The sequence below is a fragment of the Heloderma suspectum genome, chromosome 17, assembly GCF_057233095.1.
Source record: "Heloderma suspectum isolate Gila_16-S chromosome 17, 16-S_ref, whole genome shotgun sequence".
NCBI classification, from domain to species: domain Eukaryota; kingdom Metazoa; phylum Chordata; class Lepidosauria; order Squamata; family Helodermatidae; genus Heloderma; species Heloderma suspectum.
In genome coordinates this window covers 4,731,662-4,754,329 of record NC_139474.1, presented here as the reverse complement: position 1 = coordinate 4,754,329, position 22,668 = coordinate 4,731,662, and the positions used below count along the sequence as shown (strand labels likewise).

The 22,668-nt window shown below is 50.8% G+C and overlaps 1 protein-coding gene across 1 annotated transcript in view; it reads left to right on the top strand.

Annotated features, from left to right (window-relative positions):
- The window catches only part of NRXN2 (neurexin 2), a 426,193-nt gene that overhangs the window by 343,939 nt on the left and 59,586 nt on the right, over nt 1-22,668 (top strand). The window contains exons 17-18 of the mRNA XM_084824057.1: nt 3,316-3,487; nt 15,787-15,876. Coding sequence (XP_084680183.1) covers nt 3,316-3,487; nt 15,787-15,876 — 262 coding nt within the window. The remainder of the gene's footprint in view (nt 1-3,315; nt 3,488-15,786; nt 15,877-22,668) is intronic.

Sequence of the window (22,668 nt, the reverse complement as noted above, 5' to 3'; positions counted from 1 at the left end):
GACCCTTCCCTTCCTGAAACCCTGAAGAGCCATTGCCGGTCAGTGTAGACAACACTGGGCTGGATGGAGGAAGAGTTAGCTATAAGGCGGCTTCCTACTTGTAAGAAAATGTGATGGTTAGCAATGCTGCCAGTCTCTTTGACAGGAGTGGGTGCACAGTCCTAACACCCATGGCAAAGCAGTGCATTTTTAATAAGAGAATGCACAAAGGCATAACATCAGACAAATGAAACGAAACAAAGGACAACTTAAGCTGGTTTACTACCTTGATATCAGCTGCCAAATGGAGTTAGCAAAGATATAGGTTCCCAAGCTCTTTCTTCAAAGCATATTGCAGTAAGCCTAAGATAGAAAAGTGAAGGCCTGAGGAGGAAAAAAGAAGGGGAAATATGGTGGGGAAGGGGGGGAATTCAGGGGGAAATTGGGTTTTTCCATTTTTTCCCCAATTTTGGAAAGTTTCGGGGTGGGGGACACACAGTTTTTTTCTGGATTTTTCCAGTTTTCCCCCAAGCATTTCTAATCCAATAGTTGTTTGTTTTTAATCCATTTATATTCTGCCAATTAAGAGAGGAATACGCAGGGTGGCTAACAGCATAAATCTCAAGCAAACAAAAAATCGTAAAACAATGATAATAAAGCAGAAATAAAACATATTAGAAGTAGTGGCCCGATGCCGAAAAAGACAGCAATAGAGGTACCAGGCAAACCTCCCTGGGGAAGGCATCCACAAACAGCACCACCAGCAAGAAGTCTCCGTCCCCAGTCACTACCGGCCTCATTTCATATGGAGGAGGGGGGACTCCAAAGATGATTGATCTGTACAGGAAGGCTAGGGGTGGGATTGTGGGAAGGGGCCTGCCTTGGAATTATCTTCAAGTCTCCACACTTGACCTTTTATTTGTGTTAAGTTAACGGAAAGTAATAGAGGTATTTAGGAAATTTAGCGTACTCCGTAAAATTAACACATTTCTCTGGTCTGTCTTCTCATGACCAGCCAGAAGAACTTGCACAATTTAACAATCCTTAATTCCTTGATAATAAGCCGCATACATGAATGTTCTGTGCTTTGCGATTTGATGCACAGTCCGTGGATGAGATCATATGCTTGAGTTATCAGTTCTGGACATATTTCTTCTTCTTGGTTTGTGCTTGGGGCACTAGTCTGGATTATGGTAGATTGATAGGAGCAGCAGCCCGTATCATCTGCGGGTCAGGGGCTGACTTCCTTCTTGCATTAAAATTCCACCCCAGGGCAGGCTTGTATTGGGATGGCCACAGGAGCTCGATTTCTCGGCTGTCTATGCCCTCCTGATGCAGTTCCTTCAAACCCACTTTGCATTTGAGAAGTGCATGCAAAGGGACACAGGAACGTCGGAAGCTGCCTTGTACTGAGTCAGATCCTGGGTCCTTCTAGCCCAGTATTGTCGACACTGAGTGGCAGCAGCATCTCTCCAGGGTTTCAGGCAGGGGTTTTCCAGCCCTACCTGGAGATGCCAGGGATCGAACCTGAGACCTCCTGCATGCAAAGCAGGGGCTCTGCTGGTGAGCAACATAGGAACATTGGAAGCTGCCTTGTACCGAGTCAGACCATGGGTCCTTCTAGCCCAGTATTGTCAACACTGATTGGCGGCATCAGCTCTTCAGGGTTTCAGGCAGGATCCTTTCCTAGCCATACCGGGAGAAGCCAGGGATCAAGCCTGGGACTTTCTGCATGAATCTAACACCGCTCTGATCTCCCTTTTAAACCTTCCACCTTGATAGCCTGATCCGACCCCCTCAACCCACCCAGCAGGACAGAGTGCGACAGGCCAATTGGAGATTCCCAGGTAACTGAGAATCACGCCTCCTCCAGCTAGCGACAGTGATTAACATGTCCATTGCAAACGCAACAGGAACTAAACAAGAAAAAGCTGCTCTTTCCCAGCAGGAATGGCTGGCTCCTGTCAAGGGTTCTGCCCATTAAATGGGGGGAAAGCTAGATGATACAGGACAGGTGCTTGATAGCTGTGCCTTGCATTGCCCTTGCTTTGCAGGCTTCACGCATCTCAGGCGTTCTGTACTTTTACCAGGTGTATTTCTTTATTTGTGATATTTATATACCGCTAAATATAATAAAATCCCTAAGCGCTTCACGTAGCAATATTCAAATCACATTTAAAATGCAATATTAAAAACACAGCATTAAAAACAATGCCAGTTACAATAAAAACCATTCAAGGAACAGTAAGACAGAGCGGCGTGATTAATTTAATTACAGCTCCAGGAAGGCCTGGGTGAACGAGTGTGTTTCCAGGAGGCGTTTGAAAGATGCCACATTTTCTGTCTCCTGAACTGCACCAGGGAGGGTTTTGCAGAGGGTGGGTGCTGCTGCAGAGAAGGCCCGCCGTTGGGATATTGCGTGGCGACATTCGGTTCGTTTTGGAATGACCAGCAAGGCCTCCTCTGCTGATCTCAAAGGTCGCCTGGGTACGTATAAGGGATGGCGGTCTTCTAGGTATCCTGGTCTCAAGCTGTTTAGGGCTTTGTGTGACAATAACATCACCTTGTACGGGGCTCGGTAGCTAATGGTTCCAGGGCCTGGTCTGAAGGCACATGAGGCGGCCACCTTGCTGAAGCTAAGCAGGTCAGAGTCTGGTCTGTGCTTGGAGGGGAGACCACCTGGGAACCACATGGGAACTTTCTTCCACAATGGAAGAAAGGGGGGATATAAATGTAATAAATAAATAATAGGCACCCAGTGCAGTTCCTGTGGGCCAGTTATTTCACAGAATCACAGGATAGTAGTGGGCCAGTTATTTCACAGATATAATCACAGATACAGATAATCACAGGATAGTAGTGGGCCAGATAGTCAAGTGGGCCAGTTATTTCACAGAATCACAGGATAGTAGGGTTGGAAGGGGCCTACAAGGCCATCGAGTCCAACCCCCAGCTCAGTGCAGGAATCTAAGTCAAAGCATCCCTAGCAGGTGGCTGTCCAGCCTCGTCTTGAATGCCCCCAGTGTGGGAGAGCCCGCCACCTCCCTGGGTCATCGGTTCCATTGTCCTCTTGCTCTAACGGTCAGGAAGTTTCTCCTGATCTTCAGCCAGAATCTGGCTTCCTGTCACTTGAGCTTGTAATTTAATCCTCCTCCCTGCTCTGTTGCTGCCAATCCAGGATGGAGCCCCAGCGGAAAATAAGCCTGGTTGACTCTTGCCCCTCACCCTCCCCAGGAATTCCTCCCACTCCCTCCTTCCTCCTCCTTACCCTGCTCTGACCCCCATTCTTTCTCTCCTTCCCTCTCTCCCCACTTCTTCCTCTCTTGCTTCCGACAGGATCAGGGAACGGTTGGGGTCATTTTCAACGTGGGCACGGATGACATCACCATCGAAGAGAGCAACGCCATGGTGAACGACGGCAAGTACCACGTGGTGCGCTTCACCCGGAGCGGGGGCAACGCAACGCTGCAGGTGGACAATTGGCCGATCAACGAGCGATACCCCGCAGGTAGGGACTGGGAGCCGGGGCCCGCCGCACCCCTCTCCTGATCTCCCACACACACACCGTGGAGGTCGGAGCCGCCCTGGCTCTGTCGTCATCACTGCCCTGCACCTGTTGGCGACCTCAGACCCGTGGAGTCTCCTGGCATTTCAGCCCGCCCTTGTGCTTTTCCCCCAGTGCAAAGGAAGGATGGAGGGAGAAAGGCTGGATCGGGACAAGGCAGGAGGACTGAGGAAGCAGAGGTTGGGGGCATAGGGAGCAGCCGTGTTCCAGGTCAGACTGTTCCTTTCGCTCAGGATTGTCTCCCCTGACAAGCAGCGTCTCTCCAGAGCCTTGGGCAGAGAAGGGTCCAGTGGAGGCCAGCAGCTTCGATTTCGGTGGGGCTGTGAATCCATTTTGGGTTTCAGCCAGTAATCTAAAGGAACAATGCCGGGTGCTGAACCCTAGCTGGGTTCAGCACCTTGGATAGCTCCTTCGGGGCTCTGGCTGAAATCTGGAGCGCTGTCACAGCCACCACTGGAAAAGTCTTCCCCAGTACCCACAACCTGATCCATTTAACTGGAGGCCCTGGAGGTTTTCTGCATGCGAAGCAGGTGCTTTGCCCCCCAAAGAAGCCTGTTAAGGTGCAGGCTTCTTTTTCCCCTTCACCAGCCCAGCAAACAGGGCCTGCACAGGGTTCAAACCCAGGACTTCCTGCACCCTACATGGGAGTCACGCCCCTAGGTCAGCAAGCCCGAGTTTCTCTCGGGTCAAGGGGAACATGGAACAGCCAAACTGGCCCAAGTGGAGGTGAATCTGGGGCGAAAGCAGCTGTCCACAGGGGACAATGGGGCAGCAAGGAAAAGTGCCCAGGGAACTGTGTGGGTCTCTACCATAATAGATGAGCATGCAGCAGGAGGAATATTAACAGGGCCTGTGCAGAATCTTGTATTAAAGATGAGCAGAAAAACCAACATGTCAGAAGGGAAGCATGATGGGAGTGCAGCTCGCCATGTGGGAAAACTCAAGGAAGGGAACGAAGAAGATGGCGCCAAGCTCTCCGGAAAAGTTTTCTTGTCGGCAACACCAGGGCCAGCCTCCTCTGGGCAAGGCTGGGAGACCCCGAACAAGAAACAGATCATTTGAAGCAAGAGCCCGGGCCGAAGCTTGCCAGTGCTTTTTGCACAAGTCTTTCGTTTCACCTGTGTGTCACATGGAGAGTAGAGCCCCACATCTGTGCTGTTGGCCTGTTGATCATTAATTTTCACTGCCTTTTTTGTCCTGACACTTACCCCTGTGGGGTAGGCCTCTCATCCCCATTTCGGAGCTGGCCAGCTGAGGCCAGGAGGGAGGGGAGCTTCCATGGGGTGTGTCCGGAGTGGAGCTGGGATTTGAAACTGTGGCACTTTATCCTCCTCCTCCTTGTTCAGCCCCCACTGCCTGCCCACCCCACAGCTGGTGATGAGAGCCCTTGACATTCTTTCAGCAGCTGGCATTTTTCTGCTATCAAATAATTTTTACAGCCCTTTTCGGCGGGGAAAGTGCATTCGACGTATCTCGTTCTAATCTGCTTTATTCTTTGAAAAGGTTGGCGATTGTGGAGGGGAGGGGGAGAGACCCCAGCCCTTGCGCACAATGGAGATGCCAGGAAATGGAGGAGGATGTGGGTGGCGAGAGTGTGGCCGGGGTGGTGCCGAGGACCGACCGGAGGGGAGGATTGCAGTGTGCAAGGAGCGATGGGGCGGGGGGGGACAGACAAAAACGCCTCCAGGGCTTCCAGGGCTTTCCCCCTGTTTGGCCAGTTCTCCTCCCGGTTGCCAGCCACAGCTGCGCAACAGCTGACCTCCAGGCCTGGGACAGGCTGCCTTAACAGACTGGGATTTGGGAGATGGTGATCAGAGGCGCAGGCTGGTTCCGACCTCCACGGAGCCGGGGCGGGGGGAGGGCAGGGGGGAGGGATTTGTGGCTGCATTTGTTCCTGGCCATGCAACCAGCCTGGAAGCGCCTTCTTTCGAGATCTGTTTTCCCCATCCTTATTTTTGTGGCTGAATCACACACAGAGCACCAGCTTTTCCCCTCCCACCAGGAGCCAGCGGGAACCATAGAAGGGGGTTGGAGGGAGGGAGGGAGGGAGGGAGGGAGGGGATGGTAAAACCTAATCAAGGTCATTAGTGCTGCAGGCAGGCGAAGCAAGGGAGAGCTCCTGCCCGCCTGGGATTCACCAGCCGCTTTGATGCGGCTCCCCCTCCGTTCCCCAAAAGTACTTCTCCCCACCCTGCGATCCCACTGGCCTTATTTTGCAGTCTCTTTGATGCCCCGCACTGCAGAGAGCTAAGCCACAGCTGCTAACTAGGACCTACCATAAGGAACGTAAGACACTGCTTTATCCTGAGTCACTCCCTGGGTCCATCTAGACCAGAGCTGCCGACACTGACTGGCAGCAGCGGCTCCCCGGGGTTTCAGGCAGGATTCTTTCCTAGCTCTCCCTGGAGGTATCTGGGATCGAACCTGGGACCTTCTGTGTGCAAAGCAGGGGCTCTACCACTGAGCCACGGACCAAGCACAGTACAGGTTGGGTGCTCACACAGCCTCACGTGTGCCCCGTTCAGCATGGCACCCAGGTGCGTGGATCCCCCATCCGCTGTGCAGCTAGCCAGATGTGCATCCTCTCCCAGAGCTGTTCTGTGTCCTGAAAGTGCAGCAAGGCACACTTGGGGGACGGGGCTGGGTGGGATTCCACACACAGCCCCAGCACCCCTCTTTTATTGCACTGGTGCTCTGGGGCGAGTTGCAGTAGGGATTTTTGGAGCGTTCTTGGACCGCAGCACATCACACAAGGTCGATTACTATTTCCAGCTAGGGAAACTGTCCGCAGCACCACTCCAGAAGTTGCACTGTCTTCCCTGCTGTCCCGTTTCTGCCCTGAAAGTCGGCTCCCAACCCTACCAGGAAGAATTCTGTAGCTCAAGGGTCAGGAAGATCAGACTCAGGAGAGCTGTCCACCAGGGAGCATAAGCGGTGCTCCAGAAAGTGGTGCTTCAAGTTCCAACCAAACAGCCCTATAGGGAACGTTGGTGCCCCAGCGTTTCCTAGCTTGCCAGTAGGGCCCCGATCCAGAACATGCTTCCTCGAGATCTGATGTACTGCCTTAGGTTCTTGTAGCCATGCATATTTTCCCAACACGGAGGCGATCTTATATCACGTGGTGGTGACACAGCTTGGAGGCTGTGCTGTGCCACCGTGTGGAAGCCGTGGCCTGTGCAAAGCAGCGGCGTTCACCCTCCATCGTTTTCACGATTTCTTTGCGGTCTGCCTAAGCTTCGTGAAAAAGCAGGGAACCGCTTCCCATGAAGGACTTTCCACATGGGAGCAGATTCCGTGAGGACGTGTTTCCTGCGTCTGTGAATTGGGCCCAGAAAAAACAACTTTTTCTTAAGAGGAAAGTGTGCATGGGGTCCGTGTGTTGCAAGACGGGTGCATCGTCATTCATGAATCTGGACCGGTGAATACAAAAATGCGTCGTGGGGCTCAGCCTTCAGAGTTGATGCAATGGGATATGCAGCAAGGTGAACCTGTTCCAAGCTTTTCAGCCCGACATAACGTCCGGTTTTGCTTGGAGGATTACAGCATTTGTGGGCTGGCGGGTGAGCGAACCACCCGGGATGGCCAAGTGGAAGGCCCAAAACACGGATGAGCGTGCAAGCCGCCAGAGGCACACGTTCAGCTGTCTGTGTGCATGTACACTGTCGCGGGCTGACTGACAAATGGGCCTGTGCAAAACCAAGGCACATGCAAAATCAAGACATGTAACCTGAGCAACCCAGCGAGCATGGCAGCCCCACCGTTCACACTCAGCCCAGACAGAGAGGTCGTCACCATCTCCTTCTGGGAGGTGCTTTGTGGAGGAGGCAGAACTCTATCCCCACTTTCAGGAGGAGGAGGTGAGGCTGCAAATCAGGAGAAGCCCTGCCTGTCTTTTAAGAAAAAAAGACCCCTCTCTCTCTTTCTCCCTCCAGACATGGACCCCTGACCCATACGCCCCAAAGCACATATGGATGCTTCATTTCATTGGAGGACACCAACCATCAGGCTTGGATCTGTTCCATTCTTTGAAGGGAACGTCGTAACGGCAGGCGCTGGGCATCAGAGGGCGCTGGAGTAGTGAGTGATGCTACTATAGAATCGTAGGGTTGGGAGGGCCTGTAAGACCATCAAGTCCAACCCCCTACTCAATGCAGGAGTTCAAGTCAGAGCATCCCTGACGGGGCTGTCCAGCCTCATCTTGAGTGCCTCCAGTGTGGGAGAGCCCACCACCTCCCTAGGTCATCGGTTCCATTGTCGTATTGCTCTAACAGTCAGGAAGTTTCTCCTGATGTTCAGCCGGAATCTGGCTTCCTGTAGCTTGAGCACATTGTTCCGTGTCCTGCACTCTGGGAGGATCAAGAAGAGATCCTGGCCTTCTTCTCTGCGACAACCTTTCAAATACTTGAAGAGCGCTATCCTATCTCCCCTCAGTCTTCTCATCTCAAGGCTAAACAGGCCAGTTTTTTCCATCTCTCCTCATAGGGCTTTGTTTCCAGTCCCCTGATCACCTTCGTTTTCCTACTCTGAAACTTTTCCAGCTTGTCTGCATCCTTCTTCAAGTGTGGCACCCAGAACTGGACCCAGTACTCCAGATGAGGCCTAACCACTGCTGAGTAGAGGGGAACTAGTACTTCCCGGGATTTGGAAGCTGTGCTTCTATTTATGCAGCCCAAATATAGAAGCCAATTTCTTCTTTTCTCCTTTCCATGGCACATTTCCCCCACTCCAATATCCCAGGTGCTTTACAATTCTACTCTCCTGTCAGCTTTACAATGAACCGAGAGCAGCTTTCACATTAAAAAGGCACCCTGGTTTCTATAAAAAAATACAGTGTCAACCGAAGATAATTTATTTAAGTGTGTTTAAAAAATAAAGGGCTGCTTATGCGTGGAATGCAAACCCTTTGCAGGGATGCTTATTATGATTTGCTAAAGAGGGAATTGGGATGGGGGAACAGGAGGATGCCACACTTTTGAGGTTTGCGGTGATAAGTAAGGCCCGGTAGGAAGAGAGCACTCATCAGGGCGGGCACAGAAGCTGGGTCAAACGGCCTTGGAATTGGAAGGTTGGCAGTTTGGTCACAGGACCCCTGCTCTAGAAGACAAAGGCTAGGTTCGCACAACATGCAAACCCGGACTCAGTGTTTGAGTGGGGGTTGTTGAACCGTGGGTTAGCGTGTTGTCTGAAGCCAGGACATTTTCCGCAGGGTGGCTTGTTAACCACGCAGGGTGGCTTATTTTTCTCAAACAAGCCGCCTTGAGAACCCGTGGTTTGTTGTTGGGTCGTTCAGGGTGGTTAACAAGCCACCCTGCGGAAAATGTCCTGGCTTCAGACAACACGCTAACCCACAGCTCAACTGCAACCCACACTCAACTACTGAGTGTGGGTTAGCGTGTTGTGTGAATAGCCCCATTGTGTACAGAGCGTGACAGTGCTCAGGTAGCAAGACTGGGGACTGGATTTCTCTTGGAAATAGAAACAGGTGATGTGGAACTTGTGTTTCTTAGGACACAATCCTCAAGCTGGCTGCGGCATGCTGGGAGTTGTAGGTCTTATTTCTGTCTAGACATGCATAGGATTGCACCCTTATTCATCTAAACCTAAGAGCATGGCTTCTAGGGGAAGATGGCCCTCAAAGAAGAGGGGGTGGGTATTTTCAGTCCATTGTCCAGTTCAAATGTGCCAAGCCCTCCCTAGACACACCGGCACTGCAAGTGGTCTTTTTGCTCACGTTATTTTAAATGTCAGTGGGGGACTTTGGGCCAGTCACAAACTCTCAGCCCAACCCACCTCACAGGGTTGTTGTTATGAGGATAAAACGGAGAGGAGGGGGACTATGTATGCCGCCTTGGGCTCCTTATGAGGAAAAAAGGCAGGATATAAATGTAATAAAGAAAGAAAAAAGTAAGAGCTTGAAGTTACAATATGCTGGGAGGGGTATTTTTGGCTCCACCCCTTTTTGCCTTAAGCCCCACCCACCACTGGAACGCGGCCTCCGAGAGCATGTCCGAAATGGAATTTGGCTCTCAGGCTGAAAGGGGTTTAATATCCCTGGTATAAGGGCTCATGCAGAAACACCTCTTATCCCCCCTTCCTCCCTGACGCCTGCACTTTCTCTCACCCCATCCCACCTGCCTGCTTATGGCTGAGCATGTACAGAGTGCATCCTTCCACATCCCACTCCCACACGGCGTTTCCCTCTGCCTAGTGGAGCGGTGATACTGGCTGCAGGCCCAGCAGGTGGCATTGTGGGTAATCCAGGAGGACGTGTGTCGTCATAACAGAGCGGCACCAAGCAAGGGTTGGGGGGGGGGGGTTTACAAACCAGAAAACCCATCCTGGCTGGAGTAATTAGCAGAAGCGGGTGCCAGCACTAAACATGGGTTTCCCGACGGCTTGATTCTTCCATTTGCACCCAGCGTAGCAAATTAGCACCTATGATTCTCTGCAGTCGGAGTGGAATGTGCCCATGCGCCAAGGGTCCCTGTGGGGGTGGGGAGGTTGCCTCATCCGCACACTATTTGCATTCATGAAAAAAATCCCCCCCCAACTTTGCTGCAAGAGGCTGCAGCGTCTCCATGTCCTTTGCGTGCTGCTATCAAGCCACGCTGGGGGGGGGGGGGTCTTCATCCATTTGCGTTTCCATTCCCTCCCTCCCTTCCTCATGCACAAAAGAGACTCACTGCCACTCCGCCATCATGTCATGCGCAGCGCACATGATCAGAGGCCAGCGATAGCTTTTCAGGTTCTCAGTCGATTAACTGCTTTGCCCTTAAACGATTGATTGGCTAATTAACCAATTAACATAAATATTACTGTTATCAAAATCCAGGTGGTGTTTTGAGACTCTTTTCAAATGAAGCTAATTGTCCCTCTTGACGAAATACCACCGAGGCACATCACTTAAAAACACACACACGCACGCACAAAACCCATTGCTCCCAAATCAAACATTCCTGCCAATCCTGAAGGTGGGGGGGGGCCCCCAGGGGAGGCCACTCCGGTCAAAAACCAGAGTGTCGGAGCCACAGTCTATAGGTTGACCTAGTCAAGATGTTATTGCTGAATTCTTTCAGCCCCATGCGTGCAGAGGTGAAAGGGGCCCCTGAAAGAATCTCTTGGTAAAGCTTTTGTAGGCCTTAATGCGAGCTCTTTTCTGTGCCGGGCCTCTGAGCAAGTACAGAGTGCATTTCTCTTACTTTTGAGTAGCCACACCCAGTTGTTCTCTCACATCTAGGGTCAGAGCAGTTCCAGTTCACAGGGTACAGGCATGCCACTTCAATTTATTTCAAATCGGTTTCAGTCTGGCTGAAAGGCGTAGTGTAGATGTGACTTTTCTGTTTAGACAGCAACTGTACAGGAGGATTCAATCCAGTTCTGATGTTCCTCTACCCCAACTGCCTGCTCCCCGCCCCATCCCAGTACTGCAACTAGGCATTTCTACATGCCCCTCCTCAAGTAGCTCCAGTTGTGGACTTCTACAGATCTGCTTCTGAAATACCAAGACTCTGTTGCTGGGATAGTTTCCTCCTGCTCAAAACTAGTGGAGGGGGGGGGCACCCTCGACACCCTCCTAGTTCTTGACCCCTACTGTCATGCTTTTCCAAGTTGTTCCCCCTCCCCCTCCAGCAGTATTCAGTCGCAGAATGTACTTTTCTGTGTTAGGCTGCAAACATAAGGACAATGAAGAGCTGTAAGAGTTCCACTCTGCCTTGCCCGCTGCCCTCACTGATCCTCTGTAAGAGTTCCACTTTGCCTGCTGCCTTTAGTGATCCTCAGTAAGAGTTCCACTCTGCCTGGCCTGCTGCCCTCACTGATCCTCTGTACGAGTTCCATTCCACCTAGCCTGCTGCCTTACTCACCCTCTTGAGCAAGTTAGCCTCTGGCTTTTCATCTGTCATCTTGAAAACATGCGTAATTATTGCATAACAAATGATGTCATATTTTATGGTACTGAAAGATCTTTGAGGCACAGTTTGCGACACTGTCATCCTTGCCTTGCTTCCACTACAGCCCATACGTACCCAAGACAAATGCCATCTTTTTGCCCGCCCTCCCTGGGGCGACGGGGGTGGGGGGTGTTGGAGTGCGGGAGGAACGTGCATCTAATTCACAGCCAAAAACAGTCCAGCCGAGAAAGCGAGCGTTGGGCAGTGGCCGTCCCTCCCAAGCCGAATCCTGATTAGAGACTCGGGTCACTTTCTGAGAATGGCGTATTTTTAATTAAAAGATGTTAATCACCTCATTAATACAGAAGCTAATGAGAGCACGAATAGTCCCTGACCGCCTCTAATTAGGTGCTGCATCGCAGTTTGGAACAAGGAGCAAAGATGGGGAGGGGGCCATTGCCCCAACAGAGGAGGGGGGCTGAGGATGAGAGCCCCTGGGCCTACTGCCCCCCCTTGCAAGTGTCCCACCCTCCTTAAGACACCAGCCTTTGACTCGTAGTAGTTCAAAAATCCCCCATTCTGAAACGGTTCGAGGGAGATTTGGTGGCTGTCTTCTCAGAGGGGAAAATCAAAACGAATCAGTCGTAGCAGGGGGAAGAAGGGAGGGGAAATCAAATCCCCTGCCTTTGGTCATGAATGCCCCCCTTCCAAGAGTCCTGCCACAGTTCCCAAACCTGGTCGGGCTTTGGAGCGAATTCCACAGCTGTAGGGCTGGGGAAGAACACCTCTCTCCGCATGTACGTACTGGGGTGGGCCAAAACGGATACCACCAATTCACCACCATGTTCATGGGTGGCAAATTGTAGGTGGCCATTTTAGGGTTGTTTGAAGGATGGGGTTTGAGTCAACCCAGAATGGTTTCAGCGGGACGGGAGGGAACTTGCAGTTTTGTAACAGAGGGCTTCTTGTCTTCTTTCTTCTTTTTTCAGTCCCCCTTTTTAAAGTTATGGGAGAGACGGTGTGGTAAAAGAGTGTTAAACTGGGACTCAGGAGACCCAGTTGCTAGTCTCCACTCGGCCATGACACTCACTGGGTGACTCTGGGCCAGTCACTGACCCTCTCAGCCTAACTTCCCTCACAGGGTTGTTGTGAAGAGAAAAATGGAGAGGACCATGGAAGCTGCCTTAGGTTCCTTGCAAGAGGAAAAAAAGGCAGGATATAAATGTAATAATACATAAACTAAATAAAAAATGAGCTTTTTACCCCTGCCCTTTCATTTTGCTTTGGGGTTTCAGCCAAAACGCCACCCCAACTTGGACAGGAACCCTGAAGGGAAACAAAATGGGCCCAGCCCTAGTTGGGACGCATCCTTCTCCTGGCTTGCCATCCTTGCAACACCTCCAAAAGGGCATCCTGGATTGATTGATTGATTGATTTGTGGCATTTTAATGCTGTTCCTCAGCCAGTAAAGCTGCCCAAACAGCTTACATATAATCAATTAAGCAAAACGGTCCTTGCCCACAAGCTTACAGTCTAAGAAGACACAAGGAAAAAGGAATAGGGAGGGAAGAGGAAAAAAAAAATTCTTTTAGCAGAGCTGGTGGAATTGTCCTGCTCTCCCTCTCATCTCCCTCAGCTCAGCCTGGGTTGTAGCTGGAATAGGCAGGCACCAGCCCACAGACTACAAAGGCACTTGGGAGGCAGAGGAGATCCACACCCAACCCCGCTGCCCTCTCCTTTTCCCATCCAGAACGCTCCTGGGGACGGAGGTGGACCAAATCCAGCTTGCCACACTCGCCGCGGGGGATGCAGTGGAAACACATGCTAGGCCCTCCTTTGTCTGGGTCCTCCGCTTCCTTCGAACACCAACTCTTGCCTGCCTCAGCTTGGCTGTTCTGATCCCGCAGCCCTCGGCCACGCTTGCTGCGGCTAATTAATTTCCCATCCACCGCAGGGAGGTGCCATCTTTCCTCTTGCAATTGCTGTTCTTCCCTGCGTGTGCACCAAGTTAATCTGACGTCTGGTTTGACAGTGCTTGCTTTAAAGAGAAGAGTCACTATCACTCACACACACACACCATGAATACACTCATCACCCCTGAAAAGCTGGGGATGGCTGTAGTTTCGCAGTGTGGAGAGAAAGGCACTCTGTGCATGCTCAGGTTTTCCCTGCTTTTTGATTGCATCCGATGCTCCCAAGAGCTCCAGAAGAATTTCCATGCCCGGGCTCAACTGCAGATCTGCTTCGAGGTCCCTGGAACTGCTCTGGTTTTCGTTGGGACTACAGGACACAAGGACTGGACTTCCTCAACCTTGGCAAAGGGCAAGGACGCAGCAAGGATCTCTTCAAGAGTCTCAAGGATGCCTCTTGGCCACTGGAGACTCCTGCCGTGGCCACCAACCTTGCCACCGTGTGCGTTTCAGGTTCCGGAACGTTTCTGTTGCACAGAATAAACGTCGCCAGGCCTCAGAGCAGGCTGCGAACAGCCCGTTCTATGAAAGCAATTCATCCTTTTGGCCGTTTCTTTGGGATCTTACCCTACATCCAAAGCAGCTCAAGGCAGTGCAGACATGGAGGCCTCCTGGCTTTACTCTTGCCACGACCCTTTGAGGTAGGTTAGGCAGAGAGCGAGGGGCTGCCCCCCCAACCCAGACACTTGGCCTTGGACATTTTGTCTTTATTCATAGGATACGTGATGCTCTTGGCGTCAAAGGGCCTTTTCTCTAGGACTGGCCCTCAACAAGAAGGCTTCTTTGCAGGGCCAGTTTTTGCAGGGGCCCCTCTCTGGGCCCACTCATGGAGGGGGCCGGCTCCTCTGCTTTCTCGTCATGGCCACCACTTGCTTGAGAGGCAGAGAGCCAGGGAGCAAGCTGGCTGTGGTATCTCCTGCTCCTCCTCCTCGCCGTTGTCTGGGCCGGAGTGAGAGGCAGGTGAGCAAGCCGGTTGCAATGATGGAGAGGAGAAGCAACTCCAGGGGGCTCTTGTCAGGGAGCCTACTGGGGTGTGGGCCCTTGACAAGAGCCCAGCCATGCCTACCCTGCTTCTCTGGTCTGCATTTGGAAGGCAGGCCTACACTGCAGTACATAACTCAGTTTGGAAGCCACTTTAACTGCCGAGGCTTCCTCCGAGGCTGGGGTACATTCTCTTTAGGCATCTGCCTCAGCAGGGATCCAGCTGCCAATCCCCCCCAAGCCCACCATCCTAGTGCCGTGGTGGTGCTGAATATTCCGTCAGAAGCCCTTCCTAGTTCCCAGAAGTCCTCGCTTGGCTCAGCAGCCGTGACAGGTAAGCAGATTCGATGGGCTTAGACGTGTGACATGGGCGCAGAGCGATGCAGAGCACAGGCGCCTTTTGCGCCTGGAGCGGGTGACGGACGGGCATCCTTCGTGCAGGAAAGACCGCTAAAAGGAGGGCCATTTGAAAAGGGGATTGCCTTTTGCCCAGTGGAGGGTTGTCTTGTTTGAATTACAGATGCAGAAAATGCTGGCACATTGTGTGTGATTCCAACCCTGTGTTTAAAAAAAAATCCCAATGAAAAACAAGGAGCCGAGAGATGGTTGCAAGGACCAGCCCAGCACCTCCGCAGAATTCTGGAGTCTCAACAGCAGCAGAATCAAATTTGGCATTACTGGTTATCAGTCAATGTTCTCCCCCCCCCCCGCAAAAAAAATGATGGCTGGCGTTTGGCCATTTCCCCCTGTTTCTCTGTGTTGTTTGCATGGCAGATCACTTCTTTGCCTGTTTCAGATACAAATGCAGGACGAATTTGTGGGCTGCTGTTCTGGCGGGCGGGGGGCGGGGGGACTGTTTGAAGGGAATGGGCTCGGGTTGCTGGAACAAGTTGGGCATCAAAAACCAAGAACAACCGAGAGTTTTGGAAAGGAAGTGTTTGCAGAGAGTTTGACAGTGTGATGTTGCTTTTTCCGCCATTTTGTGACTAGGGCTTAAAGTCTGCTAATAAAGTGAATTTAATAAAAAATGCATTGGAGAGGGATTTGCCACCTCCCCAATGCAGCATAAATCCTTCTAACCTCCATCTACTCATCCTAACACTTAAACCTGACTAAACCGTATAACTAGTGCTTTGTCCATTGCTGGCTAAAACCGCTAAACCCCAAACCAAACCCCAAACTGACCCCCCTTCCCCTCCCCCCAAAACCCCCCAAAAAACTAATGGAAAGCTAATAGCTAATTTCGATCCGGCGCTTAAACTGCTATTTGCCTGAGCTTAGTTTGACCTCTAAACGTGCTAACCTCTGACCTTTGACCTTCCAGATGGCGTATATGTCTCTCTCTCTATTTTTTTTCTTTTTCTTTTAACCATCTGCAAATCTCTCTCTAAACTCTTTGAAGGGAACAGTGATAATGAGCGACTGGCGATTGCTAGACAGAGAATTCCGTATCGGCTCGGTCGAGTAGTAGATGAGTGGCTACTCGACAAAGGTAATTAACAATAATTAATTCCGGTTAATTAACAAGCAAGTAAAATTTTTTAAAAAGGTTTAAAGGTGCAGTCCTCTCCCACTCTCGTCCCCTTGTCCCCTTCCCGCCGGTCCTCCTTTCCCCTCCCCAGCAGAACATTTCAGGCCTGGTGGTGGTTCAAGGCTGGTGACAGAAGATGGGGTTGGCGCTTCTGAGAAGTAGCGAAAGGTTGATTGGGGCTAATTCGATAGGGAGATGCCCTTCCCACTTTCTCCCGCCTCACTCTTGAGACGCCTGCTTTCTGCTGTGAGTTGCCCCATCCAAAAAGGGACCTTGTTGGGCGGTGGGCTACTTTCAGATGCGTGTGGCTCTCTCACAGCTCACTAGACCCTGCAGAAAGGGAAGTGCGCCATTGCGCTGCTGTGCAACGCAGGTGGCATCCTGCGGGCTGTGCAAGTTGATGGAGAGGCGAGCGAGAAGGGGAGGCGGGTCAGAGAGCTGCGGAGAGTAAGGGGAATAGATGGTTCGGAAGACGTCGAGCTGTGGCCTGAGAGGAAACCACGTGAGCATCGTTGCCTGGTCTTTGTGTGGTCACGGTCGGGCATTTTGGCATGGAGCGTCCCCTGGGCCTCGTTGCTGAAAGAGTGCTTGGGAATCCTTTCCCTTGCATCCCAAATGCACCAGGACGGGTGTCATGGGATGGCACTCTGCACATACTCAGAGCCGGTCCCTGTTTTAGGATTCCATCATATGTTTGAGGACAGAGCCCTCGCAACCAAAGCAAGTGGCTCAGAAGGAGCCCTTCTTGGGGGTGGTGCTCTAGACCAGGGGTGGGCAACTGTGGGAGGTCCAACAACCATTTTCACCCATTGGACCCCCCCCTTGGGCTGCACTCCCCCTCACACCATTTTTTTTAAAATCCATAAAACAGCAGCAAAGGGTCAAATGTAGCTTGTATGCACGATAAATGCGACCCTTATGAGCAAAGGGCTGGATGTGCCTGATCTCGGAAGCTAAGCAGGGTCATCCCTGGTTAGTGCTTGGATGGGAGCCCGCCTGGGAATCAGGCTTCCTGCATTGAGCAGGGGGTTGGTCTCGATGGTCTGGGAGGCCCCTTCCGACCCTAGGATTCTGTGATTCTTGCCGCGCCACAGAGTGCTAAAACCATGAAATTTTGCTTGCAGACAAGCTGCATTTGACCCTTGCAGCGCTTCATAGCACTGCAGATGCCATTTTTTCCTTTTTAAAAAATTATTTTTGCCAGCCCTAAATTCACACAGACCACACGTGCTGCCTGTCCCTAAGACCATCAGAAGAGCCCTGCTGGATCAGCCCAAGGGTCTATCCAGTCCAGCATTCTGTTCACACAGTGGCCAACCAGCTGCCCACAGGAAACCCACAAGCAGGACATGAGCACAATAGCACCCTCCCACCCATGTTCCCCAGCAAGTGGTGTACACAGGCCCACCACCTGTGGAGGTAGCACACAGCCATCAGGACCAGTAACCATTGATAGCCTTCTCCTCCAGGAATTTGCTTAACCCCCTTTTAAAGCCATCCAAACTGGTGGCCATCACTACATCTTGTGGTGGCAAATTCCATACTTTCACTCTGCGCTGTGTGAAGAAGCCCTTCCTTTTATCTGTCCTGAATCTCCCACCAGTCAGCATCATGGGATGACCCTGTGGGGTCTAGTATTTTGAGTGAGGGGAAAAAAGTTCTCCTTATCCACATTCTCCACGCCATGCATAATCTTGTAGACCTCTCGCACGTCTTCCCTGACCCTTCTGTTTTCCACGCTGAACAATCCCAGCTGTTGGAACCTTCCCTCATGGGGGAGATGCTCCAGCCCCTTGATCGTTTTAGTTGCCCTTTTCTCCCCCTTTTCCAGCTCTACAATATCTTTTTCTGCAGTGACCAGGACTGAACACAGTATTCCAAGTGTGGTCGCACCCTGCTCTAGACAGTACATGAAACACAAAGCCATCGCTGCTCCATCTCTCTCTCCCCCTCCTCTTATTGACAACATTAAGTTTAACGTATGCAATATGTGACATCATTGCGCTGTTCGTTTCCCCACCTCATAGCTTTGGCTGTCTTCTGTGGGGCAGCTGGGGGTGGTGAGGAAATGCGCAGCTTGATGTCATCACATTGCACACTGTGTGATACTAGACCAGACATGAGCGGGAAGAGAGGAGAGGAGAGAAAGACACAGAGCGGCCACCGCGGGACTGTCTCGTGCAGTGTCTAGCCCCGCCTTGAGTCCTAAGCTTGGGTGTCCTCCCTTCTCCCTCCATCTTCCTCTCCCCCTCCTCATCTTCACAGGCTTCACTTCTGCTCGAGAAGCAATGCAGGGTCCCACATCGATACCAAATGCATACGTAATGGCTGGCACCCCTCTCCCAGCCGAAATCTAGAATGTCTGCCGACTCTCCCCACCAACACCACAATTCCCATGCTCGCACACATATGTGGGAAAGTAAAGACAATGGGGGCCCTTCCACATACTCTTGGCAGCAGTGGCAATGGGTGTTGTGCTTCTGGTTCCCACAAACAGTGGTGTCGTGAAGCCAGGGCTCGGAGGAACGCAGCACCGACAGGTTTTTTTATTAGCGGAGACACTGCCGTCATCTGCCATCCCCATCATCTACCACCTTCCTGCTCCCTCTGCGCTACAATCCCCACAATAGCTGGGTGGAAATGAACTGCATAAATTGTTCCCTGTGGTCATGCACAGTATTTGGGGGAGGCTTGGTCTTGAGTAGGCGCTTTACACAAGACCTGCTGCTCCTGCTGGAGATAAAGTTGCGAAAGCTGGTTCATTGGTATGGACCAACCCAGCTGCCTGCATTTTTGGACTCTCCTTGGGGGGTGTGGCTATTATGGAGACTGTCATGATGAGTGTCTGTACTTCAAAAGGCACCACTGCCCACAGCGTGTGGCTTTGCCATCCCTGGGCCTTTTCTGCCATGATAGAGCGGTAGGACGATGAGTAGTCATCTCTTCCAGTGTTAGCTAGTGGGTCATTTAAATGCGCATACAATTTAAGCAAATCAGTGTATGCAAATGAGCAGCAGGCACCTTCCTTTAGTACTCCACTCTCCCATCTTCCCAAGCAAGCTGTTGGCTCTAGCCAGGAGCCCCAGCGGTTCTGTCTCCAGGACTTCTGGCATATCCGTCACTAACCCCGGCAAGCCTCCTCCTTCTCCCCCCACCTAAAACTTGTCCAACCTCCATCCCTCTTCCCCTGCAACTCCTGCCTAAAGGCCCATTGTCCCAGTAAGAAGAGAGTGATCAAGTCAAGCAGGAGTGGGAAGACGTGGGGATCAAGCTCAGCTGCGGCTCCCAAGTCCTCCTGCATTTATGGGCTGTCGTATTTGACGATTCCCCAGCTAGGATAATTAAAGGCACCGATTTCGGCTTCTTACCAGCTTTGCAACCGTCTCTGCGTGTTAAGGTCCTGGGAAATGTTTGTGTGTACATATGCGTGCGTGTGCGTGTGCGACCCGTTTCTGGGCTGAGAGCTGCACCTTTAACGCTTTTAAACTCAGTGGGGAAAGGAACGAGCGTAACAAAAGAACCAAATCAAAGAAAGAGAAAAGATCGTTTTAAATCTTAACTTTAACCAGCTAATAACAGTAACATGCTTTTAACTCTCAAACCAAGTGCTAAACAGTTTTTTTAACCGATAAAACCAGAATGTCTTAATAACCGTCCTCGTGGGCGTTGCTTTTCTAAAGCGGGATAAGCATCTAAATGTATCTTTTTAATGTCTATAACTCTATGGTTTAAACAGACTACGGCCACAAAATGAAAACAAAACAACAAAAAACGGTTAAAGGGACTTTTAATGCGTTCAAAAACAAAACAAAAAAGAAGGAAGAAAAAGAAGTAGAAACTCAGATGGTGAGTGGGGGGGGGGGAGCTGTAAAGGTGGGAGAGAAACCTTCCTATTTTAACCCTTTGAGGACTTCGGGGCTTCAGGGATTGCCTTGACAGAGAGCACTGGGGATTGCAACACTGGATAAATCCATGTGAGTAACAGTTGAAAGTTATTAAAGCCACACATTGTCTCTCTGTCTCTTTCTCTGTCTCTTTCTGTCTCTTTCTCTGTCTCTTTCTCTTTTACACGCATGTGCCAGAATGCTTGCGTCTTTAAGCCCCCTCCCACATGCAAAACGAGGTGCTGCAGCCTTTAAAAATGGGGACCAGGCTGGGCCTTCCTCTATGGGTAGCAAGTTCCAAAGCTGCACTCAGCTCTCTGAACGAGAGCACAGGATTCCTTCTTACTGCTCAAAGAAGAGCTCTGCATAGAGCTGAAGGCTGCTTTCCAGCCTTGAGACCACCCCACCTCACTGCCTCATGTTGAACCCTTATCTCCCTTTTCAGCCGCCCTTTTGCTTTCACGGTCTTCAGACAGTTCTCGATGGCAGCTGTGAAAAACCTTTGGAGCTCAGTTACACTCCCAATGTCAGCCCGGTTAAGTGCTGGGTTTCCCTCTGCCCCCTTCTGAAATCATGTTGGAAAATGCCATTTTGAATTGGGAGAAGGAGGACGAAGGTCTCCCACAGGATCTGCTGCATTCTGGGGTTTGGCAGGGGGAAAGAAAGAGAGAGTGACATCTGAACTGGTTTTGCAGAATTGGTGCTGGGCTGTGGCTGGGTTCTGCCCTCTCAAGCTGCGTTTGGATGTCCCACTAGCAGCTTTCCCCACCCTCGTGCTCTAGGTGTATCAGCCAAAGCTTCCATCATCCTCAGCCAGCATGGCCATTGGTGGCTGGGAATTATGGGAGTTACTAGACAACACATCTAGACAGCACCAGGTGGGGAATGCCAGATTAAGGAGACTAAGGAAGGGGTTTGTTTCTCCCATCCCGAAACTGGCACAGGGGCAATATTTCCCTACAGCCCAAATTCTTTTTTTCTTTTTTTGACTTAATTTTTATTGTACTTTTTATCTTTATAAATGAAATAAAGAATACCAACAACATAATCACCAACTACAGTTTCCAACATTACAGTATTATTGAGGACACAGCAACAACCAGAAAAGCAAAAAAGGAAATACAAAAAGGAAAGAGAAGGCAAAAGGTGAAAGAACAGGAAAACAATGGGAACAAGAAGAAGTATTAAGAGAAAAGAAAAAGGAAAAAGTTACATACTACACATATAGTTCAAGTATCACTCAATTAAAAGATTATACCATTGCCAATATTACAATTCAGTACAGCCTAGGTAATCCAACTTATTTCAGTAACATATCCTCATATTTATAGCAAAGAAACAGGCTATAAATTTTCCCCTAGCCATAAAATGCTTTTCAGCTAACATATAATGATAAAGCTAAAATCAACCAACCAGGAATATTACTAATCATAGTCTCAAAATAATAGTCTATGGCCCAAATTCTAATGGAATTAAGGAGACTAAGGAAGGGGATTGTTTCTAGATTAAGAAGACTTCGATTAGATTAAAATTAGACTAAGATTAAGATTAGAGTAGATTAAAGAGACTAAGGAAGGGGTTTGTTTCTCCCATCCCCAAACTGGCACAGTGGAAATAGTTCTCTACATCCCGAATTCTAGCTCAAAAGCAAGCATTCTGGATCCAGGAGTCAAATCCCACTAGATCCCAAGATCCATTTTGCAGCTTCCTTATCAGTAGTTAATGATTTCCGATCAACAGGAGGGATAAAAGGGGGTGCAGGGAAGTGGCATCTGATGTTTGTTTTGAAATTGAGCTGAGTTTTTTTTTTTTTAAGAAACATACAGGGTTTAATTCCTGGCACTGTAAAACACTGGAAGTCCCAGAATATTGGAAGCTGCCTTCTACGGAGTCAGACACTTGGTCCATCTAGCCCAGTATTGTCGACACAGACTGGCAGCAGTGGCTGTCCAGGGTTTCAGGCAGAAGTTCCTCCAGCCCTACCTGGAGATGCCAGGAATCAAACCCGGGGCCTTCTTCATGCGGAGCAGGTCCTTTGCCACTGAGCTACTCCCCCTGCACTCAAACTGCATCCTCCATCTTCGCACAGGAACAGAGGATGACTTAGCTCCCGCCTTCCCCCTCCTAATGGCCTCCAGGTGTGTCAAAGTACAACTCCCATCACCCCCAGCCAGGATGATGGGGGTTGTAGTCTGCCATTTCTGGGGGGACTAGCTGAGCATATGATTTTTAGGGATCTATATTTGGATGAGTAAACTTTTAACTGCGTGATGAATCAGAAGTGGGTGCTGCTTAGGTTTAAATATGACACCATTGAGAGCTGTGCCAGCTCCAGGTTTGGGGAGGTCCCCTTGGGCACGATGCCCTCTGGGGTGCCCTCTCCTCTTCCCTGCAATTGCCCGCTTGCTCTGGTCCTGATCCCCACCACTGTCCAGAGAGAAGGGGCTGGTGAGTGAGCAGGCAGTGGCAGCTGCTCTTGCTTTTGCTTGCTCCCAGGGCTTGCTGGAGTCCCACAATAGCAAGAAGAGTAGCAGAAGAGTTAGAGGACTCTGGGGTCCCACTGAGTTTCCTGATATTGCCCACCCCTGACTCCGAGCCTGGGTCAAACCATTTGTCCATCGAGCCCAGTACTGTCTAGTCTGACTGGCAGCAGGTCTCGGACAGAGGCTGGGTTCACACAACATGCTAACCCACCATGCAGCGTGGTGTAGTGGTGAGGGTGCTGGACAGGGAGCCGGGAGATCCGGGTTCGAGTCCCCACTCGGCCACGGAAGTTCACTGGGTGACTTTGGGCCAGTCACACACTCTCAGCCCAGCCCACCTCATGGGGCTGTTGTTGTGAGGATAAAATGGAGAGCAGGAGGAGAAT